Below are 24,185 nucleotides of genomic sequence, written 5' to 3'. Positions count from 1 at the left end.
GCACGCAGTGTACAGCTACAGCATCGATGCCGGGCGGCCTATTGCGGTGCGGTTGCTCCGTCGTCCGATCATATCCGCTCCGTACGTCGGCCGAGGCCGAGCCGAGAGGCAGCTGTTCTGCCGCTTGTCTGTTCGCTTGCTCGTAAATGATCGTAAATTTCTAGTCAGAAACAGTGTTTTTCTCTCACACCAAATCAGCCAGCAGTAAATAATTCACGATCGTTTACGGCCTCCCGAACAGGCTAAATCCACCGTATTTTAAAAACCATTTTGTATTTCTAGAGACGGTTGCTGTTCGGTCCATCTCTAAAAGTCGATTTTGAGAGACAGACCATTCCTCGCTTTTTGAAACTTTCGAAAATTTGTAAAAGTAGAGGTATTATTATTATTGAAATCGTTTGTGAAGTAGTGCACCCATCCACCAAGACGATCGAGCGAGTGCAGTGGACCGTGGATCGAGTTCGAGAGTGACCAAAGCAAGCTAATAGCCCTGTCTCTCTCTCTTATTAGCGTACGAGACATGCATACGGGCAGAACTAGTCACCTTTGGTTTTTTTTCTCCATCGTGCACGCGCGGCCGCATCGATGGCTACCGTCATCATTACTTTTTGTCTCCACTAGTGCGTGGCAAATCGGTGTGAAAGAGAGAACAAAAAAGGTCGCCAAACCGCGCACTCCAGAGTAGTGCATGTTCGCCTCGTTGATAAGCTACGGTTAAAACTATTGCTGTTAATTTATTGTGAGAGAAAAATATTATTTGTTGGTTGAAAAAATACAGTTTATAAGCCAAGCGAACATAGCGTAGCTCTTTCAATTCCTTCCATCCCTATGGACCGTGCAATTTGCGATGTGTGAGATTGAACCCGGACCTCTTTTCTCGCGCATAAACTCCTTACTAATTCAGCTGTACACCACATGTGACAGGATCCTGGACACTCTTCTTTTGAATTGACCTGTGGGGTACCTTTAGTCCCGGGTGAGAGATCCCTTTAGTCCCGATTAGTGTTACCAACCCGGACTAAAGGTCCTTCAACCTTTAGTCCCGGCTGGTAATACCAACCCAGACTAAAGGTCCTTCAATCTTTAGTCCCGGCTGGTAATACCAACCAGGACTAAAGGTGGCCTGCTGCGAAAGCGTGCCAGGACAAGGGCCTTTAGTCCCTGTTGGTAGCTCCAACCGGGACTAATTCTTCCTTTACTCCCAGACGCAAAAAATACTGAGACTAAAGTCCAAAATCAAAGCGGATGAAAGGTCATTTCTCTACTAGTGTAATTTATTTCATTTATTACATTAATTTCCATCACAAATGATACTACTATATTATAGTATAGTATATACTAGAACAAGACTAGCAAGGACGCCCTGGCATATACAGATATATCTTAGTACGCTGGAATGTTCGACCGATGGTTTTTACGAGTGATAAGTCGGCTGATTCTATTTTATTGTAAGACAAAAATATTGTACCAAATTTAAGACACGTGCATGATAAATACTCAGAATCATATCATATTATTACTCCTCCATCCACCCCTAAGATAATAATTCTCGTTTTCTAATAGGTCAAACAATTTTAATTTTAAATTTGACTGAGTCTACATAGAAATATACTAATATTTATGATACTAAATAAATGTCATTAAATTAATATATAGCCATTTGAAGTCGATCAAAACTTAAAAAAAGTCTAATTAAATCTAATCACAGAGTGGGGATAGAGAAACTAGTAGCTACAACGATGTGGCATTGCGTATATAATTAGGGTCTATTTGGATGAGAGACTATGGATGTCCAGCGCCTAGCTAGTGCTGGGTCTACCTGCCTAGACGAGCCTTCTGAGGCTAGGGCATGTCCGCTTCGCTGGAAAAAAAAAAATTCAAACTACTGTTTCGGCTGATTTATTGTGAGAGAAAAATATTATTCTGACTGAAAAAATAAACTAAAAAGTATGGATTATAAGAGAAGCGAACGGGAACGGGACCTAGTCCACAAACCAAACAGATTCTCAGCTCCTTAGCATAAGTCCGATCCATGTATGCATGGTTTTATTTCCTTCTTCATTCTCTCCGTCTGCAAGCAACAACCCTATATCACCTACGGAGTATACTTGTGCTATTCAGCTCGGGTTTATACTAGCAGCCAGCACAGGGACTAATTCGCCAGGCCCCACTGCGTTCGATCGGCTCCTCGTTTGCTAGCTACGATCTCCTCCAGTGCAGTCCAAGCCACCCCACTTTGCATATACTCCCTCCTTCCTAGAAAGAAAGACGTCATGTCAAACTTTCTCAATTTCGACTAAATTAGTAGAAAATATGTGTAACATTTATATCTTCAAATAAATTTATTATGAAGATATATTTAACGATCTATCTAATGATATTAATTACGTATTATAAATATTAATATTTTTTAATAATATATAATTAGTTAAAGTAAAAAAAAGTTTACTTCTTAGAAAACAAGAATGATTTCTATTTAATAATTGCAATGGATGAGCTACTAGTCATAGTAACAGTCCAAGGTCGAAGTGACCAACAACTCAAATATATATGCAGGCTTGTCGTCGAGCGTTGCTTCTTCATTCTCACCCATCTTTGACCGCACCACCATCCTCAATCATCACACAACGACGACCGCTCAGCAGCTAGTGCCAAACGACTTTTACTTACACTCACCCCAGTCCACACCACACTGTTCATTTTCCAATTAAGCAGGTAAATGTACCACGCTGCATGCTCGTTTCATCCTCTACCTTGCTTTGCACTTCTAGTGCCTTGCTCTCAGTTCCTTTCTAATATGTATAGGCTTTTTTACTGTTCATCTTCCAATTAAAGAGCGAATGATCTCTTCTAAACTTTTTTTTACTTGCCCCATGCGTCCTCTTTGTCCTGCATGTGATCTAGACTCACGAGCCATGTATATACGAGTTAAAACAACTTACATCAAGCGATGACATATAATATTTGGTTCATTACAGCCTACGAGCATTTTTGCTATTATATCCTAAAATTCTTTGGATGCCAGAGTATATTAACTTATGCCCTTTAAAAACATGCACATTTTGTATATTCGTACATATGACACCAGATTATTAGGCAAAAGCACACCATGATCACGCTTTTTGTAGAGTAGCATGCTTCTTCTTTTTGTCGTATACGAGGGCGAAGTTTCTCCTGCCGATAGGGTTGGGAGGCCGAGGAGAAAAAAAAAACCGTTAGTTAGCGATGGCTAAAGCAATCGATGGTACCCCGCTCGCCTTAAATACCATATGTTTAAGCATTAAAAAATCGATAATGGTGGCACACGAGCGTCCGTCCAGAAGTGTTCCATCTGGACGGCTCGTTCCCGGGCCTGCCCAACGATCAGGACCAATATGCCGCCTCCACTCCATATTCAGTACGACGTGGTCTCTACAAAAAATAAAAACACAGCGATATTTCATTTCCCCATTGCCGCACGCATGCGACCGTCGTGGGCGCATCCCCTGTGCCGCCCGCCCACCGCTGGCCTTCTCCAACGCGACGGCCTTCTCCAGCCACGGCCTTCTCGTTCGGACGCTGCGCGCCCACTCTGCCTCGCTGCTGCCGCGTGCTCCCGCTCGTCGCGCTCGCCCATCCCGCGTCGCTCGCTCCTGCCCGTCGCGCACGCCGCTTGCTCAGTCGAGCCAAGCCCAGTGCTGCTAGCAATGGTAGTGGTGGTGGTGCTCGCGCAGCGCCGGCTCCGACCTCGACGGCTAGAAGCTTCGACTCGGGCTCCCCTATGTTGCAAGCGCATGTTTAAAGTGTTTCAGACGTTTTGTAGATATGTTTCAAGTGTTTCATGCGGATGTTGCAAAAGTAGATCGGGATGTTGCATAAGTTGCAATGATTGTACATGTTTGTTGCAAGTCTCTATTCCTAATGTTTCATCTGTTTTTTTCAGACGTATGTTGCAAGTGTGTTTATCTAGATGTTGCATATGTTTTCGCACATATATTGCAAGTTTTTATTTGGATGTTGCATATGTTTGTAATTGTGTTTTCAAGTGTTTTTCACGTGTGTTTTGCATTTGTTTTAGATGCACGTTTTGAATGTTTCAGCTGCTCATACGTATGTTGCAATTTGTTTCATTTCGATGTTTCAAAAGTAGATCAAGGGTGTTGTGCATGTTGCAATGTGAGCCACCTGTCGCAGTTGCCTGTTGCAGCTACAGGGGCGTCGTGCATGGAGGGGGGCGACGCAGCAGGCGTGGAGGGCGCGAGAACCAGGAAGTGTGAGGGAGTGGCGCGGGCGGGCCCCGCCTATGCGTGCAGTAGGCGCTGGCGCGGTGTCCAGATGCGGGAGGTCCGTTCGGACATCTGGGCGCTAGTGCTGCCGTTAAAAAATTGTCAAAGAAATTCTAGGTAATAAGGGTCTTCAACTATTTCTTTTTTTTCAAAAACCAACATTCACGTTATCTTATAAATATGGTAATCACATTAGTTTCCGACGACTAAGGGATTTCACTTTGTCATTTGTTTTCGGACTTGCTAGCACCCGGACGTCCGATCTGGGCGCTAGTGTCTGGACGCTGCCCACAAAGGGAGCGCACCAGCTGTGGGCCCACGCCGCCCCGGACATCATCCGCGCCTGAAAGGTCCTAATATGGCTAGAGGGGGGGGGTGAATAGCCTATTTAAAAATCTACAAACCAACTAGAGCAATTTGATTAGTATGACAAATAGCGTAATGCAAACTTGCTCTAGCTCTACAAGGGTTGCAAGCCACCTATCCAACAATTCTAGTTGCAATGAATACTTAGGCACACAAACTAGCTATGTAATTACTCACTAAGAGCTCTCGACCATGCTACTCTAAAGAGCTCAACTAGATGAATGTAAATAATAAAGCAAGCTCTCAATTCTAATTACACTAAAGAGCTTGTATCAACTAGTTTGCAAGAATGTAAATGAGTGAGTAGAGTGATTATACCGACGTGTAGGGGATGAACCAATCACAAGATGAATATATAGCCAATCACCGGGAGAATGACAAAGAAGAGAGACAATCGATTTTCTCCCGAGGTTCACGTGCTTGCCAACACGCTACGTCCCCGTTGTGTCGACCAACACTTGGTGGTTCGGCGGCTAAGAGGTGTTTCACAAACCTCGTCCACACGATTGGACACCGCAAGAACCGACCCACAAGTGAGGTAACTCAATGACACGAGCAATTTACTAGAGTTACCTTTCGGCGCTCCGCCGGGGAAGGTACAACTCCCCTCACAATCACCGAAGGCGGCCACGAACAATCACCAACTCGTGCCGATCCTTCACCGCTGCTCCAACCGTCTAGGTGGTGGTAACCACCAAGAGAAACAAGCGAAATCCGCAGCGCAACACGAATACCAAGTGCCACTAGATGCAATCACTCAAGCAATGCACTTGGATTCTCTCCCAATCTCACAATGATGATGGATCAATGATGGAGATGAGTGGGAGGGCTTTGGCTAAGCTCACAAGGTTGCTATGTCAATGAAAATGTGCAAGAGTTATCCCTTGAGCCGGCCATGGGGCTATAAATAGAGCCCCCATCAAATAGAGCCGTTGTACCCCTTCACTGGGCAAAACACGCTCTGACCGGACGCTCCGGTCATACCGACCGGATGCTGGCCCTCAGCGTCCGGTCGCCCGATGGACGCCACGCGTCACCAGCTTCAAACGCTGTTCGTCAGATTTCAACGGCTACGAAGCTGACCGGACGCTCCGGTCAAAACTGACCGGACGCAGCAGCTTCAACTGACCGGACGCTGGACCCTCAGTGTCCGGTCGTTTCCAGTAAGCTCCCGAGCATGACCGGACGCGTCCAGTCGAACGCGATCGGACGCAGCACCAGCGTCCGGTCACTCTCCAGCTACTGCTACACTCCACGTCAGCACGACCGGACGCAGGCAGTCAGCGTCCGGTGCATTCAGATCCAGCGTCCGGTTAGTTGACCGACGCCAGCATCTTCGCGACTAACTCGTTCTCACTTCTAACTTCTTCACCCTTGCTCAAATGTGCCAACCACCAAAAATTTTGCATCCGGCGCAATAGAAAATAGACATTTCATTTTTCCAAAAGCGTCGACTAGATCCAAGAGAGGGACCCAAACCCATCTCAACCCTGCAAACACCTTGTGCACATGTGTTAGCATATTTTCACAAATATTTTCAAGGGTGTTAGCACTCCACTAGATCCTAAATGCATATGCAATGAGTTAGAGCATCTAGTGGCACTTTGATAACCGCATTCCGATATGAGTTTCACTCCTCTTAATAGTACGGCTATCTATCCTAAATATGATCACACTCACTAAGTGTCTTGATCACTAAAACAAAATGGCTCCTACATTTTATACCTTTGCCTTGAGCCTTTTGTTTTTCTCTTTCTTCTTTTCCAAGTTCAAGCATTTGATCATCACCATGCTATCACCATTGTCATGATCTTCGTCATTGCTTCATCACTTGGAGTAGTGCTACCTATCTTATAATCATCTTGATAAACTAGGTTAGCACTTAGGGTTTCATCAGTTAACCAAAACCAAACTAGAGCTTTCAGCGCCGCCGGCCGCTTCCCACGCGTATCCCATGTGCAACACCTACTCTCCTTTTAAAACATCCAGATGCAACAAATGCAACATAGAGAAGAAGACAGATGAAATACTTGAAAACAAGTGTCTAAAACACTCAAAAAACGCTCCAAAAACATTTGAAAAACATTGCAAACATATGCAACATCCAGATGAAATACTTGCAAACATACGTATGAAACACCTAAAAACACTTGATACATATGCTTGCAACGTGCATGTATATGCAACATCCAGATATACTTTTGCAACATCCAGACAAAACACTTGCAACATTCATTTGGAACAGATAAAACATTTGGAACATACATTTGAAACACATGTGTATAGCCATTACAACATGTGCAACGTCCTGATCTACTTTTGCAACAACGATATACAACACTGCAACATACCTCTAAAACATCTGAAACACTTGAAACATATTATTGCAACATGCGCTTTTAGAGTAGCATCTGCTTGCTGCTTGGACGAATGGAGGCTTGTCGACGCGGAGCTCGAAGCCGCGGAGTGGCGCGGGATGTCGCCGGTGTGGATCTCGGTGGCGGCACGGACCTCGGCAGGGACAGGGGCAGGCGAATGGAGCATGGCCACGATGGTAGGCGCGAGTCCAGGAGCGAGCTAGCGAGCGCCTTAGGGTGTCGGGCTCGCCGTGCACGGCACTGGCGGGCGGCGGAGACGTGAGCAGGGGCGGCGCGGACGAGGGCGGGGTCCATCCCGCGAGCACATCGTGCGGGCGACGCGAGCGGGGGCGGCATGGGCGAGTGCGGGGTCCATCTTTCCGGACGGCCGCCCTATAAGGAGTGTTTCCAATTTGTTTTACCTATAATACTATGTTCTAAAATTCCTAATCTATGGATGGAGTGAATATTCCTTTAAAAACATGTGCACTTTGTATTACTCCTACATATGGCACCAGATTAAGCAATGCACATGTTGATTACATTTTGTAGATATCATGCTTCCTTTTCAGTAGTGCCTTTCTCTCCCCACTAATTAAAATTCACTCCATATAATCCAACCCTTGCTGCCTACTTACTCCTAATCCGGTCCAGAACATCTATCATTACCACTTTGCCTAGTAGCTGCATCTGCAGAGACCAGAGAAGGGGGCCCCTAGTGAGGAACCAACGAGTACTGCCACCTTAAAACCAGTCAAACATCCACACACTGACAACGAGGAACCAACGAACCACGCGTCATCCTTCGCTCCCCCCCGCCCGGCGCCATGCCGCCCGCCTCCCCCCTCCTCGCCCTCTTCCTCGCTGCCGCCATCATCACCTGCGCCGCCGCCACGACGTCGTCGTCGTCGTCCCAGGCAGACGCGCTCCTGGCCTTCATGGCCGCCCTCACCGTCCCGCCCGAGGCCGCGCCCACCTTCGCCACGTGGGACGCCACCGCGGCGTCAGCCCCCTGCGGCTTCACCGGCGTCACGTGCGCCAGCGGCAACGTCACGGCGCTCTCCCTGCCGGCACATAAGCTGTCCGCCGCGACGGTCCCGTTCGCCGACCTCTGCGCGTCCCTGCCTTCCCTCGCCACGCTGTTCCTGCCGGAGAACTCCCTGGCGGGCGGCATCGACGGCGTCGTCGCATGCACCGCGCTGCGGGACCTCAACCTCGCGTTCAACAGCTTCACGGGCTCGGTGCCGGACCTGTCGCCGCTGTCCGGGCTGCGCAGGCTCAACGTCTCCTCCAACTGCTTCGACGGCGCGTTCCCGTGGCGCTCGCTCGCCGCGACGCCGGGCCTCACCCTGCTCGCGCTCGGCGACAACCCGTTCCTGGCCCCCACCGCGCCGTTCCCGGACGAGGTCACGAGGCTCACCAACCTCACCGTGCTCTACATGTCCGCGGTCAAGCTCGGCGGCGCCATCCCGCCGGAGATCGGCGACCTGGTCAACCTCGAGGACCTCGAGCTCTCCGACAACGACCTCACCGGCGAGATCCCGTCGGAGATCGCCAGGCTCACCAGACTCACCCATCTCGAGCTCTACAACAACTCGCTCCGCGGCCCGCTGCCCGACGGCTTCGGAAACCTCACCAAGCTGCAGTACTTCGACGCGTCGCAGAACAACCTCACCGGCACGCTCGCCGAGCTCCGGTCCCTCACGCGGCTCGTGTCGCTGCAGCTGTTCTTCAACGGCTTCACCGGCGAGGTACCCCCGGAGTTCGGCGACTTCAAGGAGCTCGTGAACCTGTCCCTCTACAATAACAACCTCACCGGTGAGCTGCCGCGGAGCCTCGGCAGCTGGGCGCCGTTCAACTTCATCGACGTGTCCACCAACGCGCTCTCGGGGCCCATCCCGCCGGACATGTGCAAGCAGGGCACCATGCTGAAGCTGCTCATGCTCGAGAACAACTTCTCCGGCGGGATCCCGGAGACGTACGCCAGCTGCAAGACGCTGGTGAGGTTCCGGGTCAGCAAGAACAGCCTCTCTGGCGAGGTGCCCGAGGGGTTGTGGGCGCTACCCAACGTCAACGTGATCGACCTTGCCGGGAACCAGTTCACCGGCAGCATCGGTGACGGAATTGGGAACGCCACCGCGATGACCATCCTCTACCTGGCAGGGAATCGGTTCACCGGCGCGATACCGCCGTCGATCGGCGACGCGGCGAGCCTCGAGACCATGGACCTGTCGTGGAACCAGCTCTCCGGCGAGATACCGGACAGCATCGGGAGGCTGTCCCGTCTCGGCAGCCTCGACATTGAGGGGAACGCGATCGGCGGGCCGATTCCGGCGAGCCTGGGCTCCTGCTCGGCGCTTAGCACGGTCAATTTCGCCGGGAACAGGCTCTCTGGCGCGATCCCCGCGGAGCTGGGCAACCTGCAGCGGCTGAATTCCCTCGACGTTTCCAGGAACGATCTCTCTGGCGCCGTGCCGGCGAGCCTCGCCGCGCTGAAGCTGAGCAGCCTGAACATGTCCGACAACCATCTCACCGGGCCCGTTCCGGATGCGCTGGCCATCTCGGCCTACGGCGAGAGCTTCGTCGGGAACCCGGGGCTGTGCGCCACCAACGGCGCTGTCTTCCTCCACCGCTGCGGTCCGAGCTCGGCGAGCCGGTCAGCGAACGCGACGCGCCTGGCCGTCACGTGCATCCTCGCCGTCACGGCGGTGCTGCTGGCGGTGCTCGGCGTGGCCATATACCTGCAGAAGCGGCGGCACGCGGCGGAGGCCGCCGAAGGCCTCGGCCCCGCGGGGAAGCTGTTCGCCAAAAAGGGGTCCTGGGACCTCAAGTCATTCCGAATCCTGGCGTTCGACGAGCGGGAGATCATCGACGGCGTCCGCGACGAGAACCTGATCGGCAGCGGCGGGTCCGGGAACGTGTACCGCGTGAAGCTGGGCAACGGCGCAGTGGTGGCGGTGAAGCACATCACGCGAAGGGCGGCGATGGCGGCGGGGAGCACGGCGCCGTCGGCGGCCATGCTGGGCGGGGCTGCGCGGCGGACGGCGTCGGTGCGGTGCCGCGAGTTCGACTCAGAGGTGGGGACGCTGAGCGCGATCCGGCACGTGAACGTGGTGAAGCTGCTGTGCAGCATCACGAGCTCGGACGGCGCGGCGAGCCTGCTGGTGTACGAGCACCTCCCGAACGGCAGCCTGTACGAGCGGCTGCACGGGACCGGGGCGGCGTCGGCGGGGCGGAAGCTGGGCGGCGGGCTCGGGTGGGCGGAGCGGCACGACGTGGCGGTGGGCGTGGCGAGGGGGCTCGAGTACCTCCACCACGGCTGCGACCGCCCCATCCTCCACCGCGACGTCAAGTCCAGCAACATCCTGCTGGACGAGTCCTTCAAGCCGCGGCTCGCCGACTTCGGGCTCGCCAAGATCCTCAGCTCGTCCGGCGGCGAGTCGTCCGGCGGCGTTGTGGCCGGCACGCTGGGGTACATGGCGCCGGAGTACGCGTACACGTGGAAGGTGACGGAGAAGAGCGACGTGTACAGCTTCGGCGTGGTGCTGCTGGAGCTGGTGACGGGTCGGCCGGCGGTGGTGCAGGGGGAGGGAGGCGAGACCGAGAGCCGGGACCTGGTGGACTGGGTGTCGCGGCGGCTGGAGAGCCGGGAGAAGGTGATGTCCCTGGTGGACCCGGCGATCGTGGAAGGGTGGGCCAGGGAGGAGGCCGTCCGCGTGCTCCGCGTCGCCGTGCTGTGCACCAGCCGCACGCCGTCGATGCGCCCGTCCATGCGCTCCGTCGTGCAGATGCTGGAGGACGCCGCCGCCGCAAGGGAGGACGACGACGCCAAGGTCCTGGAGGTCAAGGTGGTCTGAAATTGAATTGCATGACGCCGTAGGATTTCGCCGTGTTCGTCGCCGGCGGTGACCGGCGTCCAACCGGAGTAGTTGCTGTCCGTCAGAGGAGGCAGGAGAGAATGAGATGCTGTCACTGTCAGCTGAGGTGAACAGAGTCAGCAGCAGAGCATGAGCATGTGTAGTGTAGCAGTAAGATTAGTAGATTATTTTGCCTGAAATAACCGGCCAAGAAATGTCCATCTTCTGCAGTTGTAAGTTGTAACAGTAAGATAATACTACAGTAAGCAGGCAAGTCATTTTTGTAAGTACGGTTTCGGTTCAGTCAATGGAGTAAGATTGTTTGGCGCCTGTTTCCATGACAAACCAAACATTCTCTTGGACTCCTCCAGCAGTCCATTCATTCTCTTACTCCTACAGTACTGCAGAAACAAAAGAAAAACGTCTCCAGCTCAAGATTCTTGAGAAGATGGGATGAGACAAGGCAAAGCCACATGCATGCTCCAAATCAAGTTTCTGACAGCAGTGAGCAGGAGGAAGGTTCAGTTTGGGAATTAGTAGCTTCAGGCATTCCGTCCGCCGTGTGGTGCGGTTGTGTTGCGTAAAGAATAATAACGCAGTCGTCGTCGGCGTCGCTGTCGCGGCGGCGGAGCTTTCACCGGCCCGGGAATCGCTGCCGGAACGAGGCCGTGGTTTAATACAATGCAGAGACTTTGAGGAGAGAGGATGGGATGGGCAGGCGTGCTCCAATAAAACTCTGAATTGAATACCACCACACCACCCAACGGTGTGCAGGTGTGCCGGCCGGAAGACCAGGGGGATTGGCTTTGTTTGTCTGTCTGACCTTCCGGACTCCATCTGAATCCTGAATGATGAGCCACCACCAATGATAAGGCCATCATCTGTTCGTCACACACACACACACAAATCAGGTGGACTAGGAACTTCACTTTCTTCTTGGATTCGATGCAGTTGGCATGCAATTCACTTTCTAGTTTCTTCTCCTCAGTTTTTCTGCTGCATGCCGACTTCCAACTTTCCAAGCTGAATGTATTCAGAGAAAAGTGAGCACAGTACGTGTGTTTGGGACAAGTTCACAAAGATTTTCCAGAACTGTTTGCCAGAGCACAAAATTGGTTCTTTTGGATCAACAAACATGGGGAACGAGAAATGAGAAATCCCCACCAAAGATTCTAGTTGGATTTGAGTAAGCCCAACAGCTGTTATCAATTTGGGCAACGGAAACCCATGGCCTAATACTAGAACGTTTAGTTACGTGGGCCTGTGTACCTCCGCATCCACATATGGCCCAGCAGGCCAACATGTTCGCCATGAAGGCTTTTCTGGGCCGCCTTCTATCTCATTTCGGCCTTGCCTGGGTGCAACAGCAAGTTGGCCCAACGGGCTAGCTAGGCTTGCCTCATTGGTAGGGGCGTAACGTGACGCATTCTATATAAGTGTGGGCTTGATCTGGGTCAGAACAGTCATTTCTATTTTTTTGACAATTTAATCGAAGTGTGACCCATCCCAATAGAGACTCCGATACGGAATTTTCTCGGCCCAACTGAGCCAGCTTCGTTCTACTCCCAGCATGGATCGTCGTTTGGGCTTGTCTTGGATCCATTGCTTGTTTGGGCCTTTTGCAGCTTCTTTTGCAATCCTAAAAATTCGCACCAGACCAACACAGGGGCTAGAATTTTTATGAAAAAGTCTCAAATTCAAGCTGACCATGTTAAGCTAGCCAGCGGATGACTATATTTTCAACTTAATTTCCCTCTAACACTGCCCATCCGTCCTAGAAAACTTGATGTTCTAGGATTTAAAAACTATCATAGAAAACTTGATCTGTTAGCTCTCAGACATAGATTTGGCCTCCATCATATCTGCATGCCTCCATGCATTCCTTTAAATGAGGAGCTTATATTCCTTAATTAGCATGGTTCATCTTTAATAAACAAAGCTAAGTGATTAATTTTCATTAAGCACTAATCTAATAATAATCAAGTTTTTTTTTTGGACGAAGAAAGGATTTAGGGCCTGTTTCACGCCCAACTCGCGCCGCAGGTGCGGCATGCCGCAAGTGCCAAATGCCTAAGCCACGGTACGCCAAAGCTTTGGCAGTCGCTGCAGCTGCTAGTTCAATCTTTGTGCCAGAGCCAGCCAAATGCTTGGTGACGAAATTGAGCGCCAGAGTTTTGGCGGCGCCCACGTTGCGGCTTGCTGAACCGAGGTGTAGGCCAAACAGGCCCTTAATATTCAGCCTGATCGGCTGAGGCTGGCTGGCCAGCCCCCTCACATGGATACTATTTATATGAACCAGCCAATAGTATTTCTCTCTCACATAAGCGAACTAGCAACGATATGAACTAGTCAACCGAACAGGCTGATAGTACATATTAGGGCCTGTTTGGGCCAAAGAAGGAGCCTTTAAGTAAGGAGAACTAGGGGAGTCACAAGTGGATAACTCGTTTTCCAGTACCTTAAGCGTTCAAGTTATAACAGTTGGTCGCGCAACCACTCAACATAAATCATCCATTATTAGTTTCTTTAATATAATGACACGCAACTCTTTAGCGTATTCAAGATAATGAAATTCACATAGATGTCCATTCAATTCACTGATCCTGCGATTCAGCGTCACATTGCATGTTCTTTTTTATCCTAAACCCACGGTAGATGCCACGGCTAGTAGTAGTGCTGCACCCGCAAGGTAGGCGCTACTCCAGCATATATATATATATATATATATATATATATATATATATATATATAATCTTTTATCCTAATATAAATAAAGAAGAGATTCAATGCAAGCTTGTTATATCTGCAACGAAACATTTGACTGACTGGTGATTGAAATATTGATGTACCACTATACAAAACATTTGTGGCGAGCATGCACCGTTGTTCAAAAGGAGTATTCATTCCCCGCCCACTATATAAAGCTAATGTCATATGACAGTGTTTTCACCTTAGGATTGTTAATGGCCGTAATCATTTCTTCTTTTACTAAAAGATTATTCATATCTTTTAACCGATCCTCCTGTTTTTATCTCATGGTGAAGGTAAAAAGTGAGTTACTACCATGCATGCAGTACCATACCTAACTCTTCCATTCCATAATGTCCTGCCATCTTCACACACGTGCGGTGCGCACACCATCAAGACTTACCACTAATACCTGTTTGGCAAATCACAACTAGATTATAACAATCTAGATTATAGATTATGATAATCTACACTGTTTATGTCCCTAGATTATTGTTAGTTAGATACAATCATACAAATGACCAACAATGCCCTTGCATGCTATAGTTTTTTTTTCCCTTGTGGCACCAAAGGTGGAGGGGCAAGTTGGTCGTTTTGGCGTCCATAATCTTCAATTTGTAGGTTAATAGGTTTCAAGCAGATTATATAGGATTCGTATAATTTGGTGCGTGGATTATATTATAATAATCTGCACCATAATCTCTCCTATCTATTGGATCATTTTAGCTGATTAGGTCTAACAGTGATCAGACATGACCTTAGTCTTACCCTCGTTTATTATTCACTATAGTGATCATGCATGGGCAAAGAAGTTAGTTAACTAGTTAGTGGTGCAATTAAGGAGGATTAGGACTAGAAAAAGTAGTATAAATTGCCTAGAAGCCATTAAAAAACAAGAGCTCACTCTATCCCAAAAAGAATACAATTCTAGCTATAGTACAAAATCAAATCATATTCAGTTTGACCAAACTTTTATTAAATAAGTATTAATATTTATGATATCAAGTAAGTGTCATATAAATTTGTCATGAAATATATTTTCATATAGTATACCTATTTTAGATGGCGGCAGTAGCATTTTGAGTATTGTACAAGAGGCTATTTTGATCCTGAAGGAGTATAAGCTATCATAATTCAGATTACAACAAGACTAAACTCTTTACACCATATACTTCAGATTCATGATCTGAAGGAAAAGTAAACTATAGCAATAGCAACAGAGCATATATGCAGCTATTAATTTAGGCTCCATGGATAATGATGCATGGTTTAACCCATGATGTTTTTTTATCAAGTCACTGAGGATTCTTATCAGGTCAAGCCACTGAATATGGGGTTAACTGAGTGAGGATAATCAGCCCTGCTCTTTTCCATATATATGTGGCGAACCGTACGTTATTATGCACTATTTTTTACAACGATTGGCCTGATGTGGTTCTAAACCTAATAATGCTTTTGTTCAATCAGGAGAAGCGAGAAACACATGATGACGAACAAGGGGATTTTTTTAAAAAAAAAATTGGCCTCGTCATTGTCTCCTTTTTCATGTCCACCACGGTGAGTTACATTTTTTTTTATCTAATGGCAAGTGGATGGCACCTTTTGAGTGAGCATCTATGTATCACCACCTTCCCGCCACAACTCCTTATCCACCATGGATTCCTACACGTGGACCCACCACCACCATGTCCACAAAAATGTTATTGTTTTCATATATTCATTCCCTTTTTTGAGAGAGAAATTCAGAAAAGGAACTAAATTTTTCAGCCAAACTGGCCTATTCGCTTGCTCGTATCTGGCTTATAAGCCATGGCTTATCAGCCAACGAACAGTATTTTTCTCTCACACCAAATCAGCCAACAATAATTTCAGCCATGGCTTATAAGCCAAACCAGCCTAAACGATTGGGGCATAAATTTGACTTTTCCTATATATATTCATGCTGTTCTTTGTAGGACAATTTTTTTTCAGAAGTTTTATTCGGTGCTATCCAAACGGCGCTTGTGGAAAGAGGAAAATATTGGAGCACACGTGTGCATTCCATTCCCGTGGCATTTCATTTTTTTTGAAGGATTTGTTCTCTTGACGTGTTAAATAGCAGTAAAGAATTTGTGCCGAATGCCTACAGCTGCTCTAGCTAGTAGCACTAATGGTGAAGTGCCTAAATTCCATTTGAAAGTTCTTAATTATTCCAGGTTGAGACTGAATAATGTTGACTGATGGAGTCTTCAGCCAAATCCAAGCTCAAAGCTTGCATAACAATTATCAGCAGGCGTGCCGCTAGGCTTTTTACTCCATTAATCGAATATATAATATAATACAGTAAACTAAAGTTCTAATTCGGTTACTAAACTGCTAAGCACTACTGGCTGAACAGGAAAAAGATGCAGATTGGCGTATGCACACATTGCAAACAAACTACTGGCAAATAAAGCATGGCATCATTCAGGCCACTACTGAAGAAGCATCAGCAGCTGAGAGTGCAGTAGCGCTCACTTGCTGTTTTCTTTTTAAAAAAAATTGCTGCTACTTTCTGGTGCAGCCTATACACTACACTCCTCTAACTCACTGCTTGTGAGGGCTATAATAAGAATTGATTTTTAGGAGATGAAGGGGCTTTACATTTGTCAGCATGCTGCTGATCCTCCTCAAGTGTGAGCAATGATTGGGATTGGCACCCACTAGAGGCAGGTTTTGTCCTTGTTCCCCATGGAGATTGCAGGATTAGCAGCTGCACTGTGTTTTCTTGCTGGTTGCTGCGAGTTGATCTGCAGTTTTGCACTGTGCTTTATGCCTTGTTTTCAGTTCACAGCAGGGGCTGTGACTAAGTGACTGACTGTGAGTGATGCCTCTCCACCCCAACACAGTGCTCTCCATTTCAGGTTGCAGCAGGATAATATGCTAGCATGATGGTGTCGGTAATGTATCATTGACCACAACTTCATGTCAACTCTAAACAGAAACACTGATTTACTATGTCAACTCTGAACAGAAAACTGACGAAACTGACATGGCTTGCCGGCCGGTACATGTCAATCTATTGACAGCAATTGGTGAGCTAATATGGTTTACTGATCATATCTAAAAAAGCATGGTTTACTGATCAATTGCCTGGAAGTGTGAAACGCATTTGGGTTCAGTTAGTGCTCGGCCCGGCCGGACCGGGTCGAGCCGGGTAGGCGGGCCAGAGTCAACTGTGGGCTGAAGAGTGGGCAGGCCCATTTGAGGCCCCTGTCTCTCTCAGCTCTTGATTCTGAACGGCTAGTGGACGTGCTGGGCTTGACTGGGCCAGACCTGACCAACTGACTGACTGCATGTCAATTTTTGACCAGCAGCACTGCACAAGGAAAATTCCTGCACAAGAACTCAAGAAGAGGCTGGAGAATGTCGCTCACTGGAGTGCACTGCACTGAGGTACCAATCAGTTTTGTTGTGATTGGCAATGAGCAGAGCAGCTGGGGCAGGGCATATATCCCCAACAGCAAAAGCCATGCATCTCTCCCTCCCTCCGTCTCCTTTATATCATCACCATCACCATTCAGCAATTCCAATTCTCTCCACAGATTCCCACTCCACTTATATACTCCCTCCCTTGCTGATAGCTCCTCCTCACCATTCCAATCCCATTTGCAACAAAGCTCCTTTCAACAACAGCGGCACAAGCTTGCAGGCACAAGTACGATCGAGCAAAGCACAAGAAAAGCTTGCTTCTTCTTATTCTTCTAGGTTCTATCTCCAACCTGCTGGTCAGCTGGTGCTATGGTGTCCACTCTCTGTTCACCTTCACCCTTGCTCTGGTTCGTTCTCTTCGTCATCTTCTTCTTCGCATCCGGCGATGGCGGTCCGGCAGCGGCATTGGAGCTGGACACGCAGGCTGCCTACCTCGCCAAGATGAAGGAGCAGTTCCCGGGGCCGGGCATGTCGAGGTGGTGGGACTTCACGTCGCCAGCGCCGGACTACTGCAGCTTCCACGGCGTCGCCTGCGACCGGTCCGGCAACGTCACGGGCATCGACGTCACGTCGTGGAGCCTCGTCGGCAGGCTCCCCCCGGGCGTCTGCGCGGCGCTCCCCGCGCTCCGGGAGCTCCGGATGGCGTACAACGACGTCCGCGGCGGGTTTCCTCTCGGCGTGCTCAATTGCACCTCCCTGGAGGTGCTGAACCTCAGCTTCTCCGGCGTGTCGGGCGCCGTGCCCCCCGACCTGTCCCCACTGCGCGCGCTGCGGGTGCTGGACCTGTCCAGCAACCTCTTCACCGGCGCGTTCCCGACGTCCATTGCCAACGTCACCAGCCTGGAGGTGGTGAACCTCAACCAGAACCCCGGCTTCTACGTGTGGCGGCCGGCCGAGTCGCTGTTCGTGCCGCTGCGGCGCATCCGCGTGCTCATCCTCTCCACCACCTCCATGCGCGGCGGCATCCCCGCGTGGTTCGGCAACATGACGTCGCTCACCGACCTGGAGCTCAGCGGCAACTACCTCACCGGCACCATCCCCGTGTCGCTGGCGCGCCTCCCGAGGCTGCAGTTCCTGGAGCTCTACTACAACGAGCTGGAGGGCGGCGTCCCCGCTGAGCTCGGCAACCTCACGCAGCTCACCGACATCGACCTCTCCGAGAACCGCCTCACGGGGGGCATCCCCGAGTCGCTGTGCGCGCTGCGCAACCTGCGCGTGCTCCAAATCTACACCAACCGCCTCACGGGCCCCATCCCGGCCGTGCTCGGCAACTCCACGCAGCTGCGCATCCTCTCCGTGTACCGCAACCAGCTCACCGGCGAGATCCCCGCCGACCTCGGCCGGTCCTCGGACCTCAACGTGATCGAGGTGTCGGAGAACCAGCTGACGGGCCCGCTGCCGCCGTACGCCTGCGTCAACGGGAAACTCCAGTACATCCTGGTCCTGAGCAACCTCCTGACGGGGCCCATCCCGCCGGCGTACGCCGAGTGCACGCCGCTGCTCCGGTTCCGGGTGAGCAACAACCACCTGGACGGCGACGTGCCGCCAGGCATCTTCGGCCTCCCGCACGCCTCCATCGTCGACCTCAACTACAACCACTTCACGGGCTCCGTGGCGGCCACGGTGGCGGGCGCCACGAACCTGACGTCTCTGTTCGCGTCCAACAACCAGATGTCCGGCGTGCTCCCGCCGGAGATCGCCGGCGCGTCGGGGCTGGTGAAGATCGACCTGAGCAACAACCTCATCGCCGGCCCCATCCCGGCGTCCGTGGGCCTGCTGTCGAAGCTGAACCAGCTGTCGCTGCAGGGGAACCGGCTGAACGGGTCCATCCCGGAGACGCTCGCCGGGCTCAAGACCCTGAACGTGCTGAACCTGTCGGACAACGCGCTGTCCGGCGAGATCCCGGAGTCGCTGTGCAAGCTGCTTCCCAACTCGCTGGACTTCTCCAACAACAACCTGTCGGGGCCGGTGCCGCTGCAGCTCATCAAGGAGGGCCTGCTGGAGAGCGTGGCGGGGAACCCGGGGCTGTGCGTGGCGTTCCGGCTGAACCTGACGGACCCGGCGCTGCCGCTGTGCCCGCGGCCGAGCCTGCGGCGCGGCCTTGCCGGGGACTTGTGGGTGGTGGGCGTGTGCGCTCTGGTGTGCGCGGTGGCGATGCTGGCGCTGGCGCGGCGGTGGGTGCTGCGGGCGCGGCGGCTCGCGGAGCAGGACGGGGCGCTGGCGTCGTCGCCGGGGTCCAGCGCGTCGTACGACGTGACGAGTTTCCACAAGCTGACCTTCGACCAGCACGAGATCCTGGAGGCGCTGATTGACAAGAACATCGTGGGCCACGGCGGATCCGGAACCGTGTACAAGATCGAGCTCAGCAGCGGCGAGCTGGTGGCGGTGAAGAAGCTGTGGGTGTCGAAGCGGCGGCTGCGGCCGCCGAGCAGCAAGCAGGTGGACTGGACGGCGGCCGTGGCGATGACCAACACCCCCACCGCCAACAGCAGAGACAGCAGCAACAGAGACGGCGGGTGGCTCGGCGACCGCGAGCTCCGCACGGAGGTGGAGACGCTGGGCAGCATCCGGCACAAGAACATCGTGAAGCTCTACTGCTGCTACTCCGGCGCCGACTGCAACCTGCTGGTGTACGAGTACATGCCCAACGGCAACCTGTGGGAGGCGCTGCACGGCTGCTACCTGCTGCTGGACTGGCCGACGCGCCACCGCGTGGCGCTCGGCGTCGCGCAGGGGCTCGCCTACCTCCACCACGACCTCCTCTTCCCCATCGTCCACCGCGACATCAAGTCCTCCAACATCCTCCTCGACGCCGACTTCGAGCCCAAGGTCGCCGACTTCGGCATCGCCAAGGTGCTCCAGGCGCGCGGCGGCGCTGACCGCGACGGCTCCACCACCACCATCGCCGGCACCTACGGCTACCTGGCGCCAGGTAGGAAGGATCCATCGGAGTACATGCATGCATGTATGGATGATTTCTTTTCCCTCTTTTTTTAATTAACATTATTAATCGATATATGGATGCATGGCAGAGTACGCCTACTCGTCCAAGGCGACGACCAAGTGCGACGTGTACAGCTTCGGCGTGGTGCTCATGGAGCTGGCCACGGGGAGGAAGCCCATCGAGCCGGAGTTCGGGGACACGAGGGACATCGTGCACTGGGTCTCCGGCAAGGTGGCCGCCGGCGCCGGAGCCGAGGCGGACGCGCTGGACAAGCGCCTCGCGTGGAGCCCCTACAAGGAGGAGATGGTGCAGGCGCTGCGCGTCGCCGTGCGATGCACCTGCAGCATGCCGGCACTCCGCCCCACCATGGCCGACGTCGTGCAGATGCTCGCCGAGGCCGGGCCACCCGCCGGCCGGACGACAAAGGACGACAAAGATCATCATCATGCTACTCCTCCTCCTTAGAAGTGAATTGCATCGAAAAAGCAACAACAACGTACGGAGTACACGTGCCATGCCCATGCAAGTGACCGGTCGAGTTAACACATTAGCCGTACTACTAAGCAGCCGATTATATATATCTTTTTATATCTACTAATTGATGAGGCGACGATGATTTACATAAGGGGATTCGATCATACAAGCATGCAAGTTGCAAAGATTGTTCGCTCTTGCACTAGAAGAGATATATAAATATATATATACATATATATGTATGTAGGATAGCTAGCTAGCTAGGCAGCTTTACTGGGTCCTGTGCTTCTCCGGCCTGAAGTAGCCAAGTGCATCGTCGTCACTATCACCCACTAGGTTACACTGCTTGGTGTTTAAGCAGAATCTGATGCTCTGATGACTGAGTGGACGGGAAAGACAAATATATATCTTATATATTCGTATATGATATTTGGATGGAAACAAATATATATTGGTGCGGGTGACATGAATACTAGCTACTTTCACAAACGCGCCAATGGAAGAAAAAGGAAAATGCACAAAGCTGCCCTGGAGCAGAACGAACAGATTCTAGATACACCAGAACAGTTGAAGGAACTATTATAAAAATCTGTCGTATCGTGGATTATTTACTGCTGGCTGGTTTGGTGTGAGAGAAAAACAATATTCCCGACTGGAAATTTACGATCGTTTACGAGCAAGCGAACAGGCTGCTGAATGGTAAAGCTGAACGGGCGGATATTCATCTAGAACCTGACATGTGGGCTGATGACCAGAGGCTATCTTCTATAGAAAACGAATGGCTTGTTAGACCTTTTAGTTTAGAGGAATTGGATGCTGCTCTCAAGGAAATGAAGAACAACACGGCCCCAGCGCCTGCAGTCTGTTCGCTTGGTCATAAACGATCGTGGATTATAAGCTAGAACAATATTTTTCTCTCACACCAAACCAGCCAGCAGAAACGAACAGGCTGCTGTTGGGTTTAGCGTGAAGTTCTTAAAAACTTTCTGGAGCTGCCTATTCGCTTCGCTTATAAGCCGTACTTTTTCAGCCAACGAACAATATTTTTCTCCCACAACAAATCAACCAACAGTACTTTTAGCCATGGCTTATCAGCCAAACGAACAGGGCAATATATCAGGGAAGATATTAAAGAGACGTTGGATAAGCTACATAGTGGGCACTTAGAGTTGTGGTGGTTAAACTATGGAGTTATCATATTATTACCAAAGGTTAAGCCAGCCACACATATCAAGCAATTTCGACCAATCTGCTTACTGAATGTGATTTATAAAATCATCACCAAGGTTCTCACTATATGACTGACAAAGGTGGTCGACAAGCTTACCGGTCTGGATCAAACTGCTTTCATTCCAGGGCGTAATATTTTAGAGGGTGTAGTGATTGTTCAAGAAGTCCTTCATGAACTACGAATAACTAAAAAACCTGGAGTTATTATGAAACTCGACTTCGAGAAGGCGTACGATAAAGTAAGCTGGCCCTTCCTTGAAGAGGTAATGAGGAGAAAAGGCTTAGATGAGTTATGGATCCATTGGATTAATTGTGCTGTAAAAGGAGGTAGGGTGTGTATAGATCTGAATGGTGAAAGGGGGGAATTCTTTAGGAGCTTCAAAGGTTTAAGGCAGGGAGACCCATTATCTCCTCTGTTGTTTAACCTAGTGGCTGATGCTCAGTCCACTATGCTTTCTAGAGCTAGTGCTGCAGGGGTGATTCAAGGCCTTGTGCCAAATTTGATTGATGGAGGCCTGACACATCTACAGTATGCTGATGACACTGTTATTTTTCTGAGTTTTTCTTCTGAGAACCTGTTGAATATAAGACTAATTCTTTCATGCTATGAGGCAATGTTTGGAATGAAAATCAACTTTGACAAAAGTGAGGTGTTCACCATGGGCCTCAATGAGGAGGAACAACAGGAAACAGTTAGAGTTCTTAACTGCAAACTTGGATCTTTCCCAATGAAATACTTAGGTATGCCTGTCAGTGACTGCAAGGTAACCAAGGCACAGTTGAAATATGTGAATGACAAGACTGAGAAAAGGCTTGGGACCTGGCAGTGTGATTACCTATCATCTGGATGAAAATCAGTGTTAATTGACTCATGTTTGTCTAGCATTCCCATGTACACAATGGGTGTATACCAATTGTATGAAGGCAACCATCAACTGGTTGACACTATTAGGTCGAGATTTTACTGGCAGGGTACTGGCAAGAAAAGAAAGTATCACATGATCAAGTGGGAAGCATTGAATAGACCAAAAGAAGTTGGAGGTCTGGGTTTTATGGATGTGAGAGCTATGAATATCAGCTTACTTGCCAAATGGATTGACAGATTAGAGAGGGGTGACAACAATTTATGCTGCTCTTTGCTAAGGAAGAAATATTTGGGTCACAAAAGCATCTTTTAGATCAGAGGTAGACAGGGTTCCCAGTTTTGGAGGTCTTTGTTAGACATACGGAAATGGTACCAGAGAGGTAGGATGATACAGGTGGTCAGTGGTAGACAAACTAGATTTTGGCATGACTATTGGCTTAGGGACTGCTCCTTGAAAGTCCTTTTGCACAACCTTTATTAGATTGCTGTTCAACCGGACATAGACATTTCACAAGCTTATACAGATGGACAGTGGAACATCCAATTCAGAAGACAACTTCATGAGGTGCTTATTGAGGAATGGGATCGGTTACAAGATATGTTGAGTGAGGTTACATTGGAAGATAGAAGAGACAAAGTATATTGGGCTCTAGAACAGTCTAAAAAAACTCAACTTGTTTGTTGTACAGGTTCGTTACTTCTGGTGGGGTTAGAGACCAGTAGATGATGAATGTGTGGAAATGTAATATTCCTTTAAAGGTTAAAATCTTCATATGGATGGCTTCTCATGATATAATCCAATCAGGTGTCTAACTTAAGAAGAAACAATGATCGGGTCCTGAAAAATGTGTTGCTTGTGATGTTCTGGAAACAACAGATCATATACTCTTTCAGTGCCTAATTGTCGTGTACCTCTGGACCTTTTTAAGGGTCGCATTAGGATGGCAAAGCTCACCAATCAGCTGTTCAAACTTTTTGTTGGAGTTTGTTGATGACAGCCGAGGAGCCAAACGCAAGGTAACACTCTTCATTTGTGCAGGCGCTCTATGGACAATCTGGAAGACAAGGAACGACATGGCAATCAACAAGAAGGTTCTCACTGCTCCTAAAGTGACCATTTTCAAGACTTTAATGCTGATCAAGTCATGGCGTCCACTCTTGAAGGCGAAGCTAGAGCCAACAACGGAGGAGATGCTCAATCTGTTAACTGCTAATGCGCATTAGTTCTTTGTTGCTACCTGATGTAATATACGCTAAAGTCATTGGTTTCTTTCTAGGGAATGCCCTACTGGGGTGTCGCTTTGCTGTCAGAACTTAGAGGGTTAGTAGAGATCAGGTTGAGAGAAAGTTGAGCTTTTGGTTATCTTCTCTCTGTTTTTTGTTCCTGCATTTGTTAAACTGGAATCCCCAGTGACCGAACCTTGGGTGTTCGTTATGCTTTCTAATAAAGCTGGGTGAATACCTTTGGTCTAAAAAAATATATATATATTGGTGCATGCATTCTACTTTGAAATGTTCCTTTCTCTTTGGATCCATGGAGCCTTTCTTTTTCTCGACAACTTTTTCTCGTGTATATATGCTTTTGTTTTTGTAAGAGTGATGCCAAGAAATAGGGCTGCTAGCAGCAAG

General features: G+C 49.9%; 2 protein-coding genes across 2 annotated transcripts; both read left to right on the top strand.

Annotated features, from left to right (window-relative positions):
• The first annotated feature begins 7,306 nt into the window (after nt 1-7,306).
• LOC136504836 (receptor-like protein kinase 7) lies at nt 7,307-11,889 on the top strand. Its single transcript, XM_066499865.1, has one exon. The coding sequence runs from the start codon at nt 7,816-7,818 to the stop codon at nt 10,843-10,845; it is 3,030 nt and encodes a 1,009-aa protein (XP_066355962.1). The 5' UTR covers nt 7,307-7,815; the 3' UTR covers nt 10,846-11,889.
• Nucleotides 11,890-17,163: 5,274 nt separating this feature from the next.
• Nucleotides 17,164-20,906, top strand: LOC136504131 (receptor protein-tyrosine kinase CEPR1-like). Its single transcript, XM_066498997.1, has 2 exons — nt 17,164-19,975; nt 20,076-20,906. The coding sequence occupies exons 1-2, from the start codon at nt 17,353-17,355 to the stop codon at nt 20,450-20,452; spliced, it is 3,000 nt and encodes a 999-aa protein (XP_066355094.1). The 5' UTR covers nt 17,164-17,352; the 3' UTR covers nt 20,453-20,906.
• The last annotated feature ends 3,279 nt before the right edge of the window (nt 20,907-24,185 follow it).

Source organism: Miscanthus floridulus, chromosome 14, assembly GCF_019320115.1.
Source record: "Miscanthus floridulus cultivar M001 chromosome 14, ASM1932011v1, whole genome shotgun sequence".
NCBI classification, from domain to species: Eukaryota; Viridiplantae; Streptophyta; class Magnoliopsida; order Poales; family Poaceae; genus Miscanthus; species Miscanthus floridulus.
Note: the sequence above shows the minus strand (reverse complement) of the source record. Positions and strands in the feature narration are given on the sequence as shown.

Excerpts from the sequence above, each read along its gene's own strand:
- LOC136504836 (XM_066499865.1), top strand. The coding sequence starts at position 7,816 with ATGCCGCCCGCCTCCCCCCTCCTCGCCCTCTTCCTCGCTGCCGCCATC.
- LOC136504131 (XM_066498997.1), top strand. The coding sequence starts at position 17,353 with ATGGTGTCCACTCTCTGTTCACCTTCACCCTTGCTCTGGTTCGTTCTC. Across the intron at positions 19,976-20,075 it reads CTACGGCTACCTGGCGCCAG|AGTACGCCTACTCGTCCAAG; the intron begins GTAGGAAGGATC and ends GATGCATGGCAG.